The following is a 20,377-nucleotide window of genomic DNA, read 5'->3' on the forward strand; positions in this document are numbered from 1 at the left end:
ACCTGCTCAACATAGAGATCCTTGCATGTTTTCCAGTGTTTACCACTGTCTGAGAAAGGACCTTAGGGATGAAGTAAAGCACAGAGCTTCTGGAGGACCTACTTAGTCCCTTCCTGTGGCAGCTCATCTGGAGGTGGAGCAGATGGTGCTCAAGAGTCTTGTTTTTCTATTAGCATGGAGGGCTGTAGAAGTCAGCATAGCTCTGTACAGCAGTGGACATGGAGAAAAGGTTGTAGGCTTGAGAACATGTGATGTTGTCTAGGGTGGTGCTTGATACTCTGTGAGGGAACATGTGGGTGTGGAAGTGCCCTTCACATGCCCTAGGAATGCACTCGAGTGCTCCTTCTGTATGGAAAGTTCTACTATCTTTGGAAGACAGAATAGTCTGAGATGACTGTTTGGGGTGTGTGGAATCCAACTGAGAAGTTGGGAACATCTGAAGAGGGGAAGGGCAGAGTAACAGTGTGAGACCCACAGTGTTGGTGTAAGAGAGATGGAAGGGTGTGAGCATCCAGAGCGGAACACAACAGCAGTTTCATGGAATTCACAGAATGGTTTGGGTTGGAAGGGACCTTGAAGATCATCTAGTTCCAGCTACCCTGCCATGGCCAGGGATATCCACCACTGGACCAGGTTGCTCAAGGCCTCATCCAGCCTGGCCTTGAACACCTCTGGGCAGGGGACATCTGTGACCTCCCTGGGCAACCTGTTCCAGTGTCTCACCACCCTCACTGCAAGGAATTGCTAAAGAGCAGCGAATGCTGATGCAGGGTCAGCACCCACTGCTGCAGGTGGGGAGCAGGGGGGCACATGCATGCCCTGTTTCTTAGCTGTAGACCAGTGTTAGAGTTTCTGCTCCCATCTCACCTGCTCAATCTGATCTGGAAGTCAAGGGAAAAACCTACTTGCAAGTTTTTGCTTTTCATGCTATCTACTCATCTTCTGAAGCTCCTGTGGGAAGCAGAGGCCTGTGGCTGAAGTCACAGGTAGTAGTGCTATGTGTACTGTGACCAGCAACATCTTTTAACAAGCAACAGCTTGTGACATCTGCTCAGGAGCAAAAATGTCAGCTCCCTAAATATAGAAATGCAGTGTATTTACTTTTCCAGCCTTGGTAATCTTTCTGGTTTGCCTACCTCGTTTTTCTTACTGCTATTTTGCATTGAGCCTGTTGATTGAAATACCAGCATCCCCTCTTGGGGCTAAACATTTTTCTTCTCCTTCAGATCAGTTCTTATAACCACTTTTATTTTCTCTTAATTGCTACCAATTTTTTTTTTTTTCTGAGGAAGGGGTAAGTTAGGGAAAAAAGAGAGAAAAGAGAAAAGGTAAAGTCTAGAAAATATAAGCTATAAACATTGAGTAAATTATATCACCTGCTTGCCATGCAAACCTCCATGGCTTTCTTTGACTTCTGGTCCATCACTATTTGCATTTCTGGTTCACATTTGAGCTCCTTAAATGTAGATTCTCACTATTCTAAATGTTGCAAGTGTCAAATGTCATTGGTTAATGTATTAAGAGTCGTCATTAATTGCAACAGTATCCTCACTCTGCATTATTCTTTTCCAGTCTTAATGATTCCATGATTATTGTCTCCCCAAAAGATCACATTTTTGCTTTCCCAGCTCTAATTCCCTACGACCTACCTGCATTAATGGGTACTTAAAATAATGTGCAGAGTGAGATACATTGCTCACATTTCCCATTCTGCTTTGCTTTTTAGGGTGAGAGATGAAATGATTTTGTAGCTGGGAAAGTGAGGGAAGCAGATCTGTAAGTTCTAGGCAGCATGCTGATAGGGACATAGCAAATCTTTGTGAGAGCAGAGTAATATTGCTTACCCTCTATTTCATGTTTTAATCTATTCCAATTCTCCCTAATTCAAACATGGGAGGCTTCAAAATATTTTTTTTGCATAAATTAGTCAAGGAAGTGGCAATTGTCTCTCTTTAATGTAATTTTTTTATATAGTTAAATCCATTCAACGTGGTTTAGAATTGAGAGGGAAGTATCAGAGAGGCAGAACCAGGTTTCGATCATGGGCAAGTGCTCTCTGACTCCAGACATTCCTTTGTTGGAGATGTATTGCTCTAAAAGAAGCAAGAATAAAAACTGATTCTGCTATAAATGGTCCTTGAGTGGCAGCTGCTGACATGGTAATGTTTTTTTCTTGAGTTGAAGTTATTCCTTTTAACTCTACTGGGCTGTGCCATCAGAGTTGATATCTGGTTTTGATCCTGTGTGATCCAACAGCTGTGATTTTTCTCAAGCTGTCTGCTCAGAGCAGCTTACCACCTTGTGGGAAATGCTGCACTCTTCATTGGGCTTACATCATTAGAAGAAAAATCAAATGTTTTATTTTTATCACTACGGGTTTTTTTTTCATCAAACAAGTCCAATGCCTGAGGTTTGGGTCATACAAACGATTGTCAAAGCACAGATAAATCCATGTGCTTGGTTGCAGAAGATTTTCACATGAGATGTGGAGCTGCCTCTCAGGGAATGCTCTTTCCAACCCAGCTGTTAACTAACAGTTTTCTGTGACCAAAATGTGCAGCAGACTTTCAGTGTGGTGAAAGGGAGGAGGATCCTAAGTGGCTGCACTTCAGTCTGTCAGTGATTCGCTGGCAGGCAGCAAGTGCTTGACTAAGACCCTTTGGTCCAGGTCCACCTCAGTTGTTTTCATTATTGTGTTCTCAGAAGAAGAGCTCTCCCGTTCTGCACCTCAGGAACTGAGGCCCTGGATTAAATAGTTGATTTTTGTCTGCTCTGCTGTCTAGCCCATGTTGTGTCCAAACCTTTTCCCAGGCTGTAGAGTGGAGTGGAAATCAGAGGAATTTTTTTCTTTCCTTCCTGCAGCTTTGGCATGGCAGTGCAGAATGTCATAGTGTCCTGGAGACAAATGTGTTTTAACTGCCACCACCCTACAAGAAGTTCTTTCTTGGTCCAGACTTCTTATTGTTTTCCAGAATCTAATCTGAATTTCCCTTCCCACTCACATTTGGTTCTTGCCTGTTCTTCCGTTCCCGGCTTTGTAACTATTTGTGGAATCCACAGATCAATCATCTTTCACTTGATCCCAAGATAAAGATGCCTGCCTCTTTTCACAGGGCACCAGCTTCCTGTGGCTGCTTCAGTGCAGGTCTCCTGGTCTAGGAATGGATACAAGTTGCTTGTCAAGGCGCATTGGCAGAGGATGGCATCAAAACACACATTTTAGATGGAGGCATCTCATTTGCCTTGTGTGCCTTTTGCTCCTAAATTAGATGATTACAAAGCTTTCCTGCTCATGTGAGGTCATTCACTTGGAGAGATCCAGGTGCATTTGTGTGCATCACTCATGGATGCTCCAGGAAGGAGATGCTCGAGCTGCCAGGTGCTGCCTGTTCTCTCAGCGATAGACATCATTTGTGTGTCTGGAATTGCTGTGCCAACACTGACCACTCAGCTACCCCTCTGGGAAAAATCAAGGCTGGGAAATGTGACGTATAAGACTCCTTCCTGTACACATGCTGGGATATTGGGTATTGCACAGCCATAAACCAGCTGTTGGGCAAAGCAGTAGTGGGAGTTTCATGCTCGGTTGACATCAGCCCTGAGCTCCTGTGCCTGTGGCAGAGGTGCACTCCATATTCCATCACAAAACAAAATTTCCCCTGTGTGCTCAGACTGACTGACTCAAGTACTTTGCCTTTTGTTGTGCAAACCAGAAGATCCTGATTTTCATTTCTGAGGTGCGTTAGTCCTCAGAGTCCTAAGCAGAGGAAAGTCTGTATCAGACTTTGGCATTTAGCAGCACTTAAAAGAAAAATATTTGTTTACACCTTCACAATAACACATCAGAGCCTTACTAGCTGAGTTTAGGAAACTCTTTGGTACAGTCTTGAGTGCTTTTGTACTCCTAGGAGCTCTTTGTGAAGGGTATTTTCTGGTCTTGTTGACTCTTGGATGAATACAAAGAATGGCTGGAACCCCAGCCAACATAAACCTGGCTCTGCAGTCTGCATTCAGCAGCACCAGCGTGCACCAGCTTACACCAGCTCCAAGTGTTTCCCAAAATTCAATCACGGGAGAAAAAGCCATGTGGAAGTAGAGCTGCTTTGGTAGTGTGCTGGCTTGGTCCCCACCATTCAGGAGTGGCAGCCTTTCCTTTCCTGGCAGTGAGCCACTGTTGTGCTGATGGCTCTGGAGAAGAGATTAGAAGGAAGGAGTGGGTTAAAATAGTGTGGGAATGAGTCCCTTGGAACTCTGCCTCAGGCTGGGTTTGGGAAACCCGGTGGTGAAAGTCAGCTTGTACTCACTCAAGCAGGAGTGACCATCAGGGCAGTGATGTTAGCATGGAATGAAAGATGAGTCTGAGAGGGAAGGCACAGACACTCCTAAGCCCACAGGCACCAAGATCAGGTGATTGCTCAGATTTTTGCAGTTCCCTGTTGATAGCCTATGCTGGGTGTGTCATCAGCATGGTAGATCCTACAAAGGTAGGGATCCTTAGCTCAGGCCTCCTGTTGACTCCTGTAGGCAGGGTGAAGTTGCTCATGGCTGAGTTTACCTAACTACCTGCTGCTGTCAAAAGGGCACTTACGCTCCTTGTCCTCTCTGCCCCGTGTCTTGTCACTCACTTGATCCCATGGTAAGGTGACTCACCTCACTACAGCAGCTTCTGTTTCCCTGGATATTGTTTTGCTGGCTTAGGGAGTTGCACTGGCTTGGCCTAGAGACAGGTAGTTACTTGTGTAACACATGCCAGGGAGGCAAAGTGTAAAGGCTGGATGTATTCACTTTGGTGGTGGTGAGCCCCTAGACTGCACCTACCCTGCCTCTTACGTGGTGGTTTCACAAGCACTTAAACCCCAGCAGGGTCTGGTCCTTCTGCTGTAGTGGCAGCTCCTGCCTATCTCTGTGCTGGTTCCCAGTCTTGTGCCACTGGGAGTGATAAGGTGTAGAGCCCATTTGTGAAAAGAAACGAGGTTAAAATCATAACAAAAAACCTGAGTTAGTTTTAAGCTATGACAGCTTCCCAGGCTAGCTTATTGCACAAGTACTGGAGCCAGTGCAAGCCAAAGGCTGCAGCTGCATGGAGGGCAGATGGGAGGGATGGTCCTTTCCCCTGTGTCCCTGCTGTCAGAACAGCTTCTCTACCACTATGCTCTCCTAGCAGCCTCAATAAAAACTGATACTCACAAGGAAGGGTCTAATCAGACCCTCACAGCCTATAGCCTCCTAATTATCTGGAATAGGTGCTCCCTGCCACAAGGCTTTAGGCTTTTGCAGGGGATGCTGTGTATGTTGGCTGGAGGCATTTTGGCACAGACAAATCCTGTCCACTGCAAAGACCCTGAGGGAGCCACTCCTGTCCATGTGCAAACTGCTTCAGTTGGTAATTAGCTTTGTTGCACCATATTTAACCCCCCTGTCTGGGTTTCCTAGCATTAATTTACAGCCACCAGATTTGCTGTCTCTCTGCTAACACAACATAACTAACGTTTTAGTTAATTTATTCAGTGCCTTACTGGCACCCTCATCATTCAGTAGGAACATATGGTCATTGTGAGTATTCTTTTCTGAAGAGAATATCACAGCTTGGCAGTTTGGAAGGGACCCCAAGGATCATCTGGTCCATTTTTTCTAGGTAATAGCCTAGTTAAAATGAGCTGACCCAGCATCCTGTCAAGGTGAGTCTTAGAACTGTCCAGTGTAGGGGAATCCACCACTTCCCCTGGGAGATGATTCCAGTGTCTAACAGTGGTGAAGCATTTTCTTCTGGAGTCCAATGGGAGTCTCTCCAGTGGTAATTTGAACCCATCACCCCTTGTCTATTCCAAAAAGGGAGTCTCCATCCTCCTGGTAGCCACCCTTTATGTGCTGGTACATGCTAATAAGGTCTCCCCTAAGCCTTCTCTTCTGAAGACTGGACGAACCCTGTTCCCTCAGCCTTCCTTCATATGGTCAGTCCTCTGATCATTCTTCTCTGGGGACCTTCCAGCCTGTCCACCTCTTTTTTTTCTTTTGTATAGCAGGGACCAAAACTGAATGAAGAGTGTCTTCTTCCCCCACTTTCTTCCCTCTGCCTCATTGCTCTGTTTCCATTTTGCAGAAAGGATTTCTTTTCACCTCCTTGTACATTGCATCTGCTGCAGCTATTGGCAGTCAGAGAGTTAATGAATTTTATTTTTTCAGTTGGTGTTAGACTTGGTCATAAGCAATAAAGCAAATGAGCAAATGCTGGCACAGAGAAGTGCCTGTTGCTCAGCTGTGGCTTATGACTGATGTTTATATTTGCATTGAACTCGGGAGGGTGCAACAGTGTGATTAAAGTTTGTGTTCTGAAGAATCTGACACATCACACTGACTGGATACCTTGCCTTATTGCTGAAAATTTGCATTTAGAGGGTTGCTTTCAAACCAGCTGAAAAATTCAGGTAGATATTTTGTTCTCACAGAGAAAAGGAGTTGAATGGGGATAAAAAAAGTGTGGAGGAAACTAGAAGCTACTTAGCCTTAAATGCCTGTCCCAGAGGAGGCAGCCCAAGTGCAGTTTTTGGTAGGGAGTAGGATTCCTTGGGCTGGATATGTACAGCTGGGATCAGTTGTCCTGAGCTGGAGGGAGTGGCTGATGAAAGAGCTGCTGAAACTGCAAAGTGATGCTTTCTGTGAAAGTCTTTAGGATTATATAAACTTGGATTAACTGTGCGAGGGTGGAAGCTTCTCCTCAGCCATTTCTGAGGCAGCTGTGTTTTAGAACTGCAGTCATAAACTTACCCACTTGAAAACTGGTGATCTTCTTTTGGTTTTGCCTGTCTTCCCATTACCTGGTGCAAAACCTGCTCCAGGACTGCATTGCTCTGATAGAAGCATTCTGGTTTCTAGGAAGAGTTTATTTGTTGTGTGATTTGTTTCTTTCTTTTGCTGATGTCCTTTATCTCACCACCTTCCTTCTCCGGGGCTTACCCTTTTCCTCTTCACCTGGGCAAAGAGAGTAGAAGATGACAACAAAACATATTGCTGAAGGTGTAGAGGAATTGGCTTTGAAAGTTTTGGGGCCTTTTAAAAACATTACTTAACAACAGGATCTGCAGAATTTCTCTCAGACTGGATCTTTCACAGCTTATAAACCAGGCCTTCCAACCATGAGACTTTGTGGAGAAAAGCAGGGAAATTAAAATGCTGTTTCCTCGTGGTGTTTGAGCCATGGGAGTGGATCTGGATTTGAAATTTCCAGGAGAAGTTAACCTTTCTTTATGCAAGCTGCTAGTTTCATGCAGTCACTTTTACCCAGGCCCTGGGTTTTCAGGAAGGAAGCCAATTCTAACTGACAGAAGTAGGCAAAACTGTGTTTGCAAATGATTGGTAAGCCTAAACAACTGCAGACTGAGGGAATTTGCATCTGTTTGGGCCCAACGCTGGGTCCTGCCTTTATTACTACTTAACAGAACTTAAGGTAAATTTTCTTCTGACCAAGCTTGTTTTCACTTTTCTCTCCCTGCACACCATCAGCTCCTATTTGACCACTATTATATCTTGAGAAGGAGCAGAAAGGAACTACCTTACAATGTGAGTCAGCAAAACCCCATCTACATCTCTCTGCAGGGATTTGGGGCTAGATGACAGTATTGAAGCAGGCCTCCAGCATTCCCACTTTGTGACCTTGCTGCAGAAGAGGGTGCCTGGGAATTGCTGTCAGTGTGTGAGCCCCTTCAGGAACAGGCAGCAGTGCTGCTTGTGCCAGTCATGGCGACATCCCAGGAGATAACAGCTTCTCTGAAATGCACTAGTGCTTTAGGGAAATGATTTAGGAGAAGGGAGCTAGTTTTGAGGAGTTTGCAAAGTAAGAAGGATTTGAGAACACGATAAGGAAATGCAGGCAGATGTGAAGCAAATGCTTTGATGCTTTGTGTCTCCTGGCTCTGATTTCTGTAGTGTCTCTCATGATTTTTTTTGTCTCACACATCATCTGTCTGCTGTGTGGAAATTTTCCCTTCCAAGTTGTGACTGAGTCACTTGGTGCACATTTCCTCTCTCTGTTTTAGTACATGGGGTTTAGTATGTGAAGTAAGAAGTCAGCAGACCTGTGTTTTCCAAAGGTGGTTTTTGTCTGAACCATGTTGTGGTGAAAATAATCACCTTTTAAAGAGGGTCAGGGAAGAGAAGTGGCTTGATGCATGAGGATAGATACTAGTGTCACAGTCTAAATTCAGTGACATGGAATGCAAATATGCCCATTTCTGATTAGTTCAGAATTTTCTCATTGGGTTTCTTGCTAAAGCTTTTAAATTAGTCACCAATGTGAAGCTGTTTGCTCACAAGATGAATCATCATTAGTCATAAAAGATTCCTTAGCTTGAAACAACTTCCCATGATGAAATGACAGAGAGAGCACATTTCAGTCTTACTCCTGCTAAAGGATGCCTGGGAAAAGAAATCCAAGTTTTGTTCTCTTTATGAAATGCATGCTTGAATGATTGATTTGAAGTTATTGGATATTTAGCAATAGCTTGGAACACTGAACAAGGACACCAGAACAAGTTGCCCAGGAAGGTTGTGGATGTCTCCTTCCTGAAGGTGGACAAGGTGTTGAGCAACTCAGTCTAGTTCTAGTGAAAGGTGTCCTTGTCAGTGCCAGGGTGAAACTAGACGATCTTTAAGGTCCCTTCCAACCCAAACCATTCTGTGAATCTACGAGTGAACGTTTCCCTAGTGCTGGCTTGCTTTCCATCAAAGCAATTAGTCTAAAGGAGCTGACAAAAGTGTTAGTGCACACAATGAGTGTTTTCAGCAATGGTGATGGGGTTGTTCTGGTGCACTCTCCTGTTTATAGGAGTTGTGGTTAATGGTTCTTGTGGACAGGACCAGAGATGTCCCAACCTGCCTCTGCTTTTGGTTGCAGGGAGCGGGGACTAACGGTGTTCGGCTGACCATGGAGAGCGCTCTGACGGCTCGGGACCGCGTGGGGGTGCAGGATTTTGTCCTGCTGGAGAACTTCACCAGCGAAGCAGCTTTCATTGAGAACCTGCGCAAGCGCTTCAAGGAGAACCTGATCTATGTGAGTAGCAGAGGGACAGACACCAAAGCGTCTGTCAGAGACCTGGATTTGGGTGCTTGCTGTAGGAAACCTACCACAGCTTTGCTCTGCGGTTGGATGTGGAGATGGTGGTATCAGATTTAATAGGCTTGAGCCAGAAGTAGTCTGGGATACTGTCGTGCTGACAGATGTGAAGACTCACTCCAGTGCTGCACTTGAGCTCTGCTGGCATTTACAGGTCTTGCCTGCACTGAAAATCCAACTCTTACCACATCCTCACAGGTCATGGGTTTACTCTCTGGCAGGCCTTCTGCAATGCCAGGCTTGAACTTGATCTCAAATAGCTTGTCAGAAATAACCCAGTGTTCTTGCCTGTTAGAACGGTTTGTGGGTGCTGCTTTTTAGCAAGGATGACATGTCTGGCATAACTCCTGCAAAGTCATTCTCACTGCGCTGAGAGGTCACTTCCTCAGCACCCTTGGCCTCTTTGGAAGCCCTCAGCAGCATCCTCAGTGCACTGGGGCAGGCAGCCCTTGTCAACAGTCTAACAGCCTTCAGAGCAGTCTGGGCTCTCAGAGAGCCCACTGCCAGACCTTCTGTAACCTCTCTGCCCTGTGCGCTCTCTTGCAGACATACATTGGCTCAGTTCTGGTGTCTGTGAACCCATACAAAGACCTGGAAATCTACAGCAAACAGAACATGGAGCGATACCGCGGCGTCAGCTTCTACGAAGTTTCTCCTCACCTGTGAGTGGCCTGTGGGTAAACTGTGCAGTGTGTGCTGTTCCCACGCAGGCCTGTGCAATAGTGACATGTGGAAACAAGCAGATAGGACTGCTCCTCAGCCCAGATGCAGCACCAAAAGTCACAGGGATATAAAGGATCCTTCAGAGGGTGTGGTGTGCAGATCTTTCTATTCCTGTTCCCCTCTCCAAAGAGGATGAGTTGCCTTTGCAGGAGCAGTATTTGGAAAGGGAGTTGGTTCCTTCCTGGCTGGAGGAACAGAGCTGCTTACCCAGCCCTGGCAGGACAGGAATTCATTGTTCCAGGGTTACTTGGGGTCTGCGTGTCCGGGCTGTGAGTTTCCCCTGCTCGTTCAACACAGGGCTAACTAGGGGAAAGAGTATGTCTGTATGTGTGGTGGTTTCTTTCCTACCTCTGCTGTTACTGCCTGACCAATATTTATCTGGTATTTCCCTCGTTGCTAAGATACCATCAGCCTGTTGGAACAAGGAATGTATTTATTTACATGGTCTGGCCTGGTGAGCATTCCCAATTTCCCATTAAAAAAAAAAAAAGTTTGAGGTTTAAAGTTATTTTTGAAAGCAATTGCAGGGTTGTGTTTTTTTTTCTTTTTTTTGTCAGACTGAAAGAGAAGATGACTGAGAGCTGAGGACACTTGGCTCCAAAATGTTTTCTTGTAGAACCAATGGCCAAATTCTGAGCACCTCTTGGAGTTTTTTTTTTTTTTTTTATGGCTTGTTTGTTTGTTATTTTTGCTTTTTGCTTTTGTCGGATTTTTTTTTGGTTGTTGTTTTTTTGGGAGGTTGTTTTTAAAGAAGATCTTGGAAGAAGAAATGATATTATTTTTGTGAGCAAACTATTTGGACTGTTTCTTATTACTGGCACATAGCCCAGGAGAGTAAGCAAAACAGAATGGGTTGCAAGCATGGAGAGAAAGAGAAACACCATTACTTGGGAAAGTCTGAACACTTGGAAGTTGTATTTGTTGGGAGAAAAATGTCATTCTGGCAATATTTAAAGCTTTATGTGTGCACCTAACCTGAAAAACCTGCAGTCAAACCTGCTGAGTTCTCCTTATGATCTAGATTGGTCAATACATGTCTGTGTGCAGATGCCCCAGCTAAGAGATCTGCCCCAAGGAACCAACCAGCAGTGGTTTCAGCCAGCATTGGGCAGTTGCTGGTGAAGGACCTGGGAGGTGCAGAGGCAGGCTCTGTCCAGCCTCACCCCAGCCTTAGCTCTGCTGTCAGCAATTTGCTGCTTCAGAGATTACCTTCAGTCCTGCCTTCTGGGTACAGATTTGACCTGGGTGCAGCCACTTTTGCCTGTAATCAGGGCCTTCCTGAGGGCTTTTTTGTCCCTAGGTGAGAATTTGTGACTCTGGAACGTGCCTAGAGAAGGGCGACAAAGCTGGCGAGAGGCCTGGAACACAAACCCTATGAGGAGAGGCTGAGGGAGCTGGGGGTGTTTAGCCCGGAGAAGAGGAGGCTCAGGGCTGACCTCATTGTTGTCTACAACTCCCTGAAGGGAGGCTGTAGCTAGATGGGGTTGATCTCTCCTCCCAGGTAACCAGCAGCAGAACAAGGGGACAGTCTCAAGTTGTGGTGAGGGAGGTCTAGGCTGGATGTAAGGAGGAAGTTCTTCCCAGAGGGGGTGATTGGCATTGGAATGGGCTGCCCAGGGAGGTGGTGGAGTTGCCATCCCTGGAAGTGCTCAAGCAAAGCCTGGATGAGGCACTTAGTGCCATAGTCTTGTTGATTGGATAGACCTGGGTGATAGGTTGGACTGGATGATCTTGGAGTTCTCTTCCAGCCTTGTTGATTCTATGATTCTGGAAAAACATCAAGACTGTGCCTGCCTTTTTGTCTGTGAGCCGTAGGCAGAGGTCTGAGCATGATGGCAATGCTAATGAACAACATGGAGCAGTGAACAGATGCACTTTGATTCCTGCATGTACCATGTAAAACCATTTAAATCACAAAGCAGCTGATTATTTCTTAGGCTGTTCTTTCTTTTTTTCTGTTTTAACTCATCCCATAAGAACTGAAAATTGTGCATCTTTAAGTAAGCTCTTGAGAGCTTTGGTACCAAATGCCAGTGCTCCTTCAACTGGGAAAGCAGTGGGGTTTTGTTGACTGTTTTTACTGTTCCATTAAAAACCATTGCATTCTTTGATTATTTATGCATTTAAAAATACTCTGGGGAGCACTGAAGTGTAGTACTCTCTGCTTCTGCTTTTACACTATTTCAGGTGTCTTTTTTCCCCCTCTAGTTCTGAGCAGACTCTAGAAAGACAAAACACTTCAGGATTGCTGTTCCAGTGTCAAAATAGTTTTAAGTGCAAGCCTGAGCAGTGGGTTCTGTGGGGAATGTGGTGCATGCAGTCATTCAAAAGAGAAAAGTTATTCCAGAGGCTTTGGAACACAGCCTGCTCCCCAAAGTGATCTGTCACACCTTGTCCTCTTCACAAATGGGACTCTAAACATATTTAAAGTGAAATGATTCTGCATGAGGTGTACACAACTGCCAGCCTTCTGAGTGAGCTTATAGCAAATCCTCAAGCAAGGGCATGCAGTCTAGGAGCAGTTCTTTCAGAGCCCGGCTGCTCTCCAGCCACTCTGTCCCCGGTCTGTAGCAGTGTTTGGGGTTGTTGTGGGCAAAGTGTCGAACCCTGCACTTGGCCTTGTTAAATCTCATCCCATTGGCCTTGAGAAGCCCATGGCTGTTCTTTTGGTGTGATAATTCCTAATTAATTTAACAGCATTGAGAGTCTGGGGGCAGGGGGGAAAGGCAGGAAAAAAAAAAACAGGCAAAACTACTAAAAGGTTTTCAAGTGTGTGAAGACAGAACATCTGTTTAATCACCATGTGTAAGACAGCTGAAAATTGTGTTGTGGAGATGTATACAAGTGGATATTGAAAGGCTTTGTATCCTTTTCCACCGCACCCCTCTGGTCCTTTTCTTTCTCTGTCCCTCTGTAAGCATTTGCCACCACTGTCAGATTCATCCTCCTGCTCTTTGCTGTAACAGCCTGGTGTGGTGTAAGCTCCTGTCTGGTCTGTTGCAGGGAGGAGAAGAGGAAGAAAAAGTGGCAAAGGAAGGAGAAGGAGCAGAGCTCCAGGGCCAGCAGCAATAAGCTCTGTCTGTACACAGGCAGGAGCTGTCTGGTGTCTTAAGTCATCTTTGGCCTAAGGTGGATAGTAGCTTAAGTAGCCTGCAGGATGCTCATTAGCCTATGCTGGCCTGTTTGATTCTTCCTGCCATCCAAGAGCCATCTGCAAGAGATTAGACTGTGCTGGAGCCACATTTTAGGAGCCACCCAGACAGCCAAGCACAGCTGTGAGCTGAGTGTGTCATGTAAAAAGTAACCTAGTGTAAAGATGCAAGTTTCCTGAACATAAAGCCTTTCTGTCTTGCAGGGCCAGTGTTGAGAGATGCTGTATGTTTAGGAAAGCAGGAGTATCTGCAGCATTTAGTTGTCTTCTGCAGAAACCCTTCTCATCAGAGACAGCCAGGAGAAGAGTTTTTAAAGGAATTTGATGGATTTGTGCAATCACCCTGCAGAATCTTGGCTCGGTGGTTAGGATGTGCACAGAGATGTTCAGCAGTCCCCAGCGTGCAGCAGCAATATGCTCTGGCCCAGCCCAGGGGCACCTTTCTGAAGTGTCTCTGCTGGGAGCTGGCACTGTGGGATAGTCTTAGCTGAGAATGCTCTGCCGTTGGCTGATGGAGGGACACTGACGCCTGGTTCTCCCTGTCCCCTAGCTACGCTATCGCAGACAACTCGTACCGCTCCCTGCGCATGGAGAGGAAGGACCAATGCATCCTCATCTCCGGGGAGAGCGGCGCCGGCAAAACGGAGGCCACCAAGAAGATCCTGCAGTACTATGCCATGACCTGTCCAGCCAGTCAGCAGGTGGAAACTGTGAAGGACCGACTGTTACAGTCCAATCCCGTCCTGGAGGTAACTAGAGCCTGCAGCATGGAAACTTGACGTTGACTCATACCAGCAGCACTCGCATTTTCCAGCTGAGGAGGTGGGGGCAGCTGGACCTCACTGGGCATGGCTGAGCTGTCTGCGCAGAGCAGATCATCTGTCCTGTGAGCACTGGTTCATGGCATGTGGGCAGATATGTTTGTATGTACACAAGGGGAATCCTGATTGCTCCTAAAGCAAGGAGATGGCTGCTCCTGAGCTCACTTGGCCCTCTCCAGACCACCAGGAGCAGCTGTGAAGCCGTCGGGCTGCAGGGAGAGGCAGGCTGTGGGAAGACCTCTGCTATGCTGCTGAAGTCTGCAAAGCCACAAGTGCCAGTTCTGCTGCACTGCCCTCTGATTAGGCGTTTGTGCATGCATTTTCTGGTGCTGTGGTGTCCTCTAGTGTCCAGTCCTGAGCTGTCTTTCTCATTCCCTTCGGTATTTCTGCTCTCTTCTCAAACGTGCCCGGGAAAGGTGTGTTGGCTGTGAGAGGGGAAGGCAGAATAGTGCTTGCTGCAAGCGGAGCTGTGGGAGACTGCAAGCAGATATCTGTGATGAAAGAGGAAGCTTTGAAAAGGCTGTCAGACGTGACATATGTTGTCAGCAGTCAACTGGCATGGAAATGGGCTTGCATGGGGGGATGGAAACGTTTGCAGAGGCATGCTCCATCTGCAGTGCCTGCACTGGGTGCAGAGATCAGCATTAGAATTTGGGTAGCAATCTGTCTCCTTGGTTTCCCTTGCAAAAAGGACAACCCAGGCTTTAATGAGCATAAACAAACAACTGGCAGCTTCACCACAGTGTTTGTAAATAATCTCTCCTTTTTTTTTTTTCTCTAAATCATCTTAATTTCAGGCCTTTGGAAATGCAAAAACCCTTCGGAATGACAACTCCAGCCGATTTGGGAAGTACATGGATGTGCAGTTTGATTACAGGGTAACTCAGAGTCTGGTTTACACTTCACAACTGGCCCCAGTCACAGCAGGTTTTCTGTTGCCTGTGCTTTCTTGTACTGGAGTGATTGCTTTGCATTCTTTTCTCTTGCCTAAGCAGAGCCTATGGTGGCAGAGTTTGGTTCCAGAGGACTTTACAGTACATGCTTCCCTTTCTTTATTCCCTCCTTTCTCTATACAAGGACACAGTGAGATTAAATCCTCCTGTATCTAGGGCATATATGTGTCATGGAAATGGATACTCCCAGACTAAATGCCCATAAACCAACTGTGACCTGAAGATAGTCTCTGCCCTGTGTAACTTTGCATAGAATCATAGAATGGTCTGGGTTGGAAGGGGCCTCTAAAGGTCATTTAGTCCAAGCCTCTAGTGTTTGATTCGATCCTGATCCAAATTGCTCCACACCATTAAGATGAACGCAGTGCAGGAACTGAGTAGCTCAGCATACTTTAGCTGTTTAAAGATCTCTGCATGCAGTCCCTCTATATCCACAGTTTTGGTGTTTTTCCTTGTGTTGAATTCCTTCTGAAAAGGAATTTTCCAGAAGTCATGATCCCACTCAATGTGTGCTGTAGCTGTGATCTCTATTATGCTGTGTTATTGTCATTTGATAACTCATTTTGCACACTCTTCAGAACTCAAATTGCCACTCTGTTGAAATAGAGATTGTGATACAAACCAGACAGATCATTTTCTGTCTTTTTGTAGGCTATCATTTCTGTATCCTCCTTGTCTTTCAAGAGGCCAGCAGGCAGCAGAAATATTTCCTTCAGTATTCATGAACTATTTCAATGTATCTGGTTTGATTTAGGGGGCTCCTGTTGGGGGCCACATCTTGAACTACCTCCTGGAGAAATCCCGAGTTGTCCATCAAAATCACGGAGAGAGGAACTTCCACATTTTCTACCAGCTGCTAGAAGGAGGGGAAGAGGACCTACTGCGAAGGCTAGGCCTCGAGAAGAGCCCACAGCAGTATCACTATTTAGTAAAGGTGAGCCTGAGCTAGGAATTCTGGTGGGGTTGCTGTGTTGTGGGACTGAAATGTTCTCAGCTGACTTTGCAGTTTCCTGCCCTCGCTTCAAAAATAACACTGAGATGACAGCTGTGGAAAGAAACCCATGGCGGAAGTGCTTTGAGCCTGGCAGTCTTTGGCAACTATTTACTTGCTTCTATCCAACTCTTGTCTTTTTAGGGTCACTGTGCAAGGGTCAGTTCCATAAATGACAAGAATGATTGGAAGATAGTGCGAAGAGCCCTCTCCATTATCAGCTTCAACGACAGCGAGGTGGAGGTGAGGTTTATTTGCCAGCACAGCTCATTTGCCTACACTAAAGGAATGTTTCTGACCAAAGCCTGAATGATTGCATTTTGTGCATAAAACCTGGAACCCCCCCAAGCTATTCTCATAAAATGTGAATTCCCTGCGGGATCTCACTGTGCGTTGATTGGCTTCATCAACCTGGTTTCTGTCTCTTGCTTCCATCCTAGGATTTGTTGAGCATTGTGGCTAGTGTCCTGCATCTGGGCAACGTACAGTTTGCTGCTGATGAGCAAGGAAATGCTCAGGTCACCACAGAGAATCAGATCAAATACCTGGCCAGGGTGAGTATCAGCAGCTGGAGATGCATTCCCCTGATGAATTAGATGAATCCTCATCCTGAAGGGATCCTCCACGAAGGCTGCAGAGGGATTTTTCATAAGGGTGTCGAGTGACAGGGCAAGGGGGAATGGTTTGAAGCTGAGGGAGAGGAGTTTTAGACTGGATCTTAGGAAGAAGCTCTTCAGTATGAGGGTAGTGAGATTCTGGAATAGGCTGCCCAGGGAGACTGTGGATGCCCCTTCCCTGGGGATGTTCAAGGCCAGGTTGGATGAGGCCTTGAGCCTAGTTGAGAGATGTCCTTTCTCAACTAGGAGGAGATTGGAGTAGATAATCTCTGTCCTCTTTCAACTATGAGGAGGTTGGAGTGGATAATCTCTGAGATCCCTCCCAACCTAAGCCATTCTGTGAATTAGAGAGGTTTCTCTATTTTGAACATCATAGAATACTGGAATGTGATTGAGAGGTTTTCATACATTTATTTGATCTAAATGAAATGCAAATATTAACATCAAAACTCGTGGACAACTTCTTTATTTACCACTTGATCCAACACTGGCGTCAGGTTTTCACCGTCAGTCATTGAGATGGGAATAGACCTGCTCCAGAGAAGGGTGTGAATGGCAGAACCCTCCTGGTTTTGCTTTGTTAGTTCTTTGTGCCACAACAGCCCAGCCAGCTTGTCTGGTAGGTTACCACTACCAGAAAGGAGGAAGGGAAGGACTTGTGCTGCAGAAGTCCTGCAGTGTCAGTGAGAAATGAAGGGCTGTTTCACAGGGCAGCATTTCAGCATTTAGCCTTTCTGGTGTCTTCTGAAGCAGTAGGTGCAGCTTATACTCTTAATAAAATTACTTCAATGTTCTGCTGCTTTGCAGCTCCTGGCAGTGGAGGGCTCTGTTCTTCGGGATGCACTGATCCACAAGAAGATCATAGCAAAAGGGGAAGAGGTAAGAACATGGATGGGGATCTGGAGGCAGATGGGATTAAACCAAGCAGAGATACATCATCAACTGCCTCCAGAAATAGCCTCTTACTTGTCACTGGAGGTTGTCAGAGCAAGAGTCCCATAGCCTAATGACAACCAACTGGCTGCCTGGACAGCTGGGAGACAGTGACGTGAGCTGAGGCAGACAAGGCAGACAGTGCTGTTGAACAGCTCTTTATTAACAATGGGCTAGGGAAACATAATCCCTGTGTGGAAGGGCTGCTGAGTGGCTTTTCTCTCCTTTGCATGCAGCTCATCAGCCCTCTGAACCTGGAGCAGGCAGCCTATGCCAGGGACGCGCTTGCTAAGGCGATATACGGACGCACTTTCTCCTGGCTGGTGAACAAAGTTAACAAGTCTCTTGCTTACAAGGTAAATGACCCTTTTGTTTCCTGCGTGAAGAGCAGTTTTAAATCTGTGAAGCAGAGAAGGAGCAAGCTGCATGGTGATTTCTGAATTGGTTTGGTTTCCACTAAGAAGAGGGTAGGGAAGAAATTAAATGAGTAAGGGCCTGTGAGAGATCATGGCTGTGGGCATGCAGCAACCCATATTTTTTGCCCTATTACAGGAAGGAGAGTTTCCAGGCTGGAGAAGTACAACAGTTCTAGGATTGCTTGATATCTATGGCTTTGAAGTTTTCCAGCACAACAGGTTTGTTTCAGTGTCTGTGGAGTAAGCTCATTATAGAGTTTTCTCTCTGTTGTGAAACAAGACTTTATTCTATCTTTGGTTCTCTTAGCTAGCCAAAGAGATGGCATTTCAACTTTGGGAAATCAGTGGAATAACTTGAGGCTCCTAAAGCTCTGGGCATCCAGCTAATATTTAGCATTCCTGGTATTTTAAAGAGCCTGTTGTTGTTTGGAGGGCATATTCGTGCAGCAGCTTGAACTATGCTTTTGTCCAGCTCTCTGGCACAGTGGTGGCTGTTGTGGCATCTGGCCACGTTGGTGTGAATGGGAAAGCACTGCTATAAAACTCCAGCCGTGTCAGAGTCTGGACCCTGGCTGGCAGATAGCAATGAAATGAGACTCTCAAATTTGCAGTATTATTGGGCCATGCTTGAAAGTTTCTGTGTTCCACCTTTCGTGACCATTGTCCCCTCCTGGAACTCTTTCATGAGGTCTGCTAAAAACTAAACTTACTGAATGTGTGCCTTCAGTAAAGAAACATTTCACAAAAGCTCTTGATTTGCAGAGAGAGATGTTCTTGCCACTGCCCACCGATTACAGCTTCTTTCACTTGTGGTACAGTGTGAGTGATTATCTTTCTGATTTTTTTTTTGTTTGCAGCTTTGAGCAGTTTTGTATTAATTATTGTAATGAAAAATTGCAGCAGCTCTTCATCGAGCTGACCTTGAAGTCTGAGCAAGAAGAGTACGAGTCAGAAGGAATAGCGGTAAGAGCCACTCCCATCACTTCCACTCTCTCCTTTGTAGCACCTCCTGGAGGCCTGGGCTCAGATGATTAGAAAAGGAGGTGCTAATGGTCTGCAGAGCAACTTTTGCCTTTCTGTTTGAAACACTCCGGTAGCTCTGCTGTAGAGCTGGAAGTGAGTCATGGCATGCCAGCCTCTGGTAGAAAAAAATTGCTTTTCAAAGGGAATGTTTGGAAAACAAAATTGACGAGGAAAGCTTGGTTTGCAGTCTGACAGGAAGACTGTGCTTGACTCTGGTGCTATCTGAAATGTCCTCAACTGCTCATGTCTTTCTCCAGTCTAGAACTGGGAGATCACCCCAGTATGATTTATTTTCTTTGCAGTGGGAACCAGTTCAGTATTTCAATAACAAAATAATCTGTGATTTGGTGGAAGAGAAATTCAAAGGCATCATTTCTATTCTGGTGAGTTGACAGCACCTTTTACATTAAAAATCTGGGACAGTGCAGTGGAAAGCAAGGGGAAGAACACAGCAGGAAAAAAAGGTCCAAGCTTCTAAGTGGATTATTTGGGAAGGTGGGAAGAGCTATGGTGCACTGAACAGTGACTCTGTTAAGTCGTATTGTAGCACCTCCATCTATTTTTGGGAAGAGGCTGAGTCCAGTCAGTCTGGAAGGGACAAAATGTTTTCCTTTTCAGCTCAATATTCTTCTTTCGTTGGCCTAAGAGCTGCCCTGCCTGTTCAAAGGCCAAAGGGTCAAACTGGGTCGAAGTGTTCAGTGAGACAGTATGGGAGCTGGCCTGTGTGCTGAGTCCTTGCCTGTTGAGCAAGAACTCCATGCTGCTGTGTGTTGTAGGATGAAGAGTGCCTGAGGCCTGGAGATGCCACAGATACAACATTCTTGGAGAAACTGGAGGAAACTGTGAAGAACCACCCTCATTTTGTCACGTGAGTGCTCCCATAGCTGAGGGTTCAAGTGTGCCATAGAGCCTAGAGCTTTAGTTGCAGAGAACCTTGTAGCTCACTCTGTGTGTGGCTGAAAAGGTGATCAGGTTTTCTTTTGCTAGAGACTGTTAGACTGTGAGTTAAGGTGATACAGAATAAGCAAGTTTGTCTTTTGCTGGCTTCCTAGTGTTAGTAAGTCCAAGGAATTTGCAGGCTTGTGGCTTCGTGGCTCTTCTGAGATCTGGCTCAGTACTTCAGGTGTGACAAACTCCTGCTTTATGAGGCTGCTGCTGAGGTAACTGATGACTCAGATGAGGCTTAGGAGTAACTAGAACACAGAGCAAGATTGTGCTGTGTTCAGAGGTGTGTGTGCATTAGAGTGATGTCAGCAGTGCTGATGGTTTTGAAATGGGGAGCGGGGAGCTTCATGTTGCAGTAACTCACCTCTGTGCCCATTTACTTCCCAGAGGGTATCAGTATCCTCCTCTGACCTTGGCAACCTGTCCATATTGCCCCCACTCCAGCCCAGTGGATGTGGATTCCATCTTTCACCTTGCAGATTGCTCACTGCAGCTTTGGAGCTTCAGATATCTTACTGAAAGCCTACTTTATGCTCAGATCAGGCTCTGTGTGGCATCTTATGGGTATGCCAGCAGGCTGCCAGCTCTTCACTGCCCTCTTGCTCGCTGCCTCTAATTTCATGTGCACGCAACCACTCCATCACCTCGCCAGGAGGCTGAAGTGAAACAAAAATGCCACAAAAAGTATTTATGTT

At 46.0% G+C, this 20,377-nt stretch overlaps 1 protein-coding gene across 5 annotated transcripts in view; it reads left to right on the forward strand.

Moving 5' to 3' along the window:
- MYO1C (myosin IC) overlaps positions 1 to 20,377 on the forward strand; it is a 60,281-nt gene that overhangs the window by 27,652 nt on the left and 12,252 nt on the right. For 4 of the 5 annotated variants that reach the window (XM_064166715.1, XM_064166716.1, XM_064166714.1 and 1 more), the window contains exons 2-14: positions 8,891 to 9,046; positions 9,656 to 9,771; positions 13,534 to 13,732; positions 14,602 to 14,682; positions 15,512 to 15,691; positions 15,893 to 15,991; positions 16,189 to 16,302; positions 17,173 to 17,244; positions 17,535 to 17,654; positions 17,851 to 17,933; positions 18,572 to 18,677; positions 19,040 to 19,120; positions 19,514 to 19,605. In XM_064166715.1, coding sequence (XP_064022785.1) covers positions 8,921 to 9,046; positions 9,656 to 9,771; positions 13,534 to 13,732; positions 14,602 to 14,682; positions 15,512 to 15,691; positions 15,893 to 15,991; positions 16,189 to 16,302; positions 17,173 to 17,244; positions 17,535 to 17,654; positions 17,851 to 17,933; positions 18,572 to 18,677; positions 19,040 to 19,120; positions 19,514 to 19,605 — 1,469 coding nt within the window. In that variant the 5' untranslated portion in view covers positions 8,891 to 8,920. Of the gene's footprint in view, positions 1 to 8,890; positions 9,047 to 9,655; positions 9,772 to 13,533; positions 13,733 to 14,601; positions 14,683 to 15,511; positions 15,692 to 15,892; positions 15,992 to 16,188; positions 16,303 to 17,172; positions 17,245 to 17,534; positions 17,655 to 17,850; positions 17,934 to 18,571; positions 18,678 to 19,039; positions 19,121 to 19,513; positions 19,606 to 20,377 lie in introns of those variants that run through there. The other variant, XM_064166713.1, reaches the window with a different exon arrangement.

Source organism: Pogoniulus pusillus, chromosome 27, assembly GCF_015220805.1.
Source record: "Pogoniulus pusillus isolate bPogPus1 chromosome 27, bPogPus1.pri, whole genome shotgun sequence".
Taxonomy (NCBI): Eukaryota; Metazoa; Chordata; class Aves; order Piciformes; family Lybiidae; genus Pogoniulus; species Pogoniulus pusillus.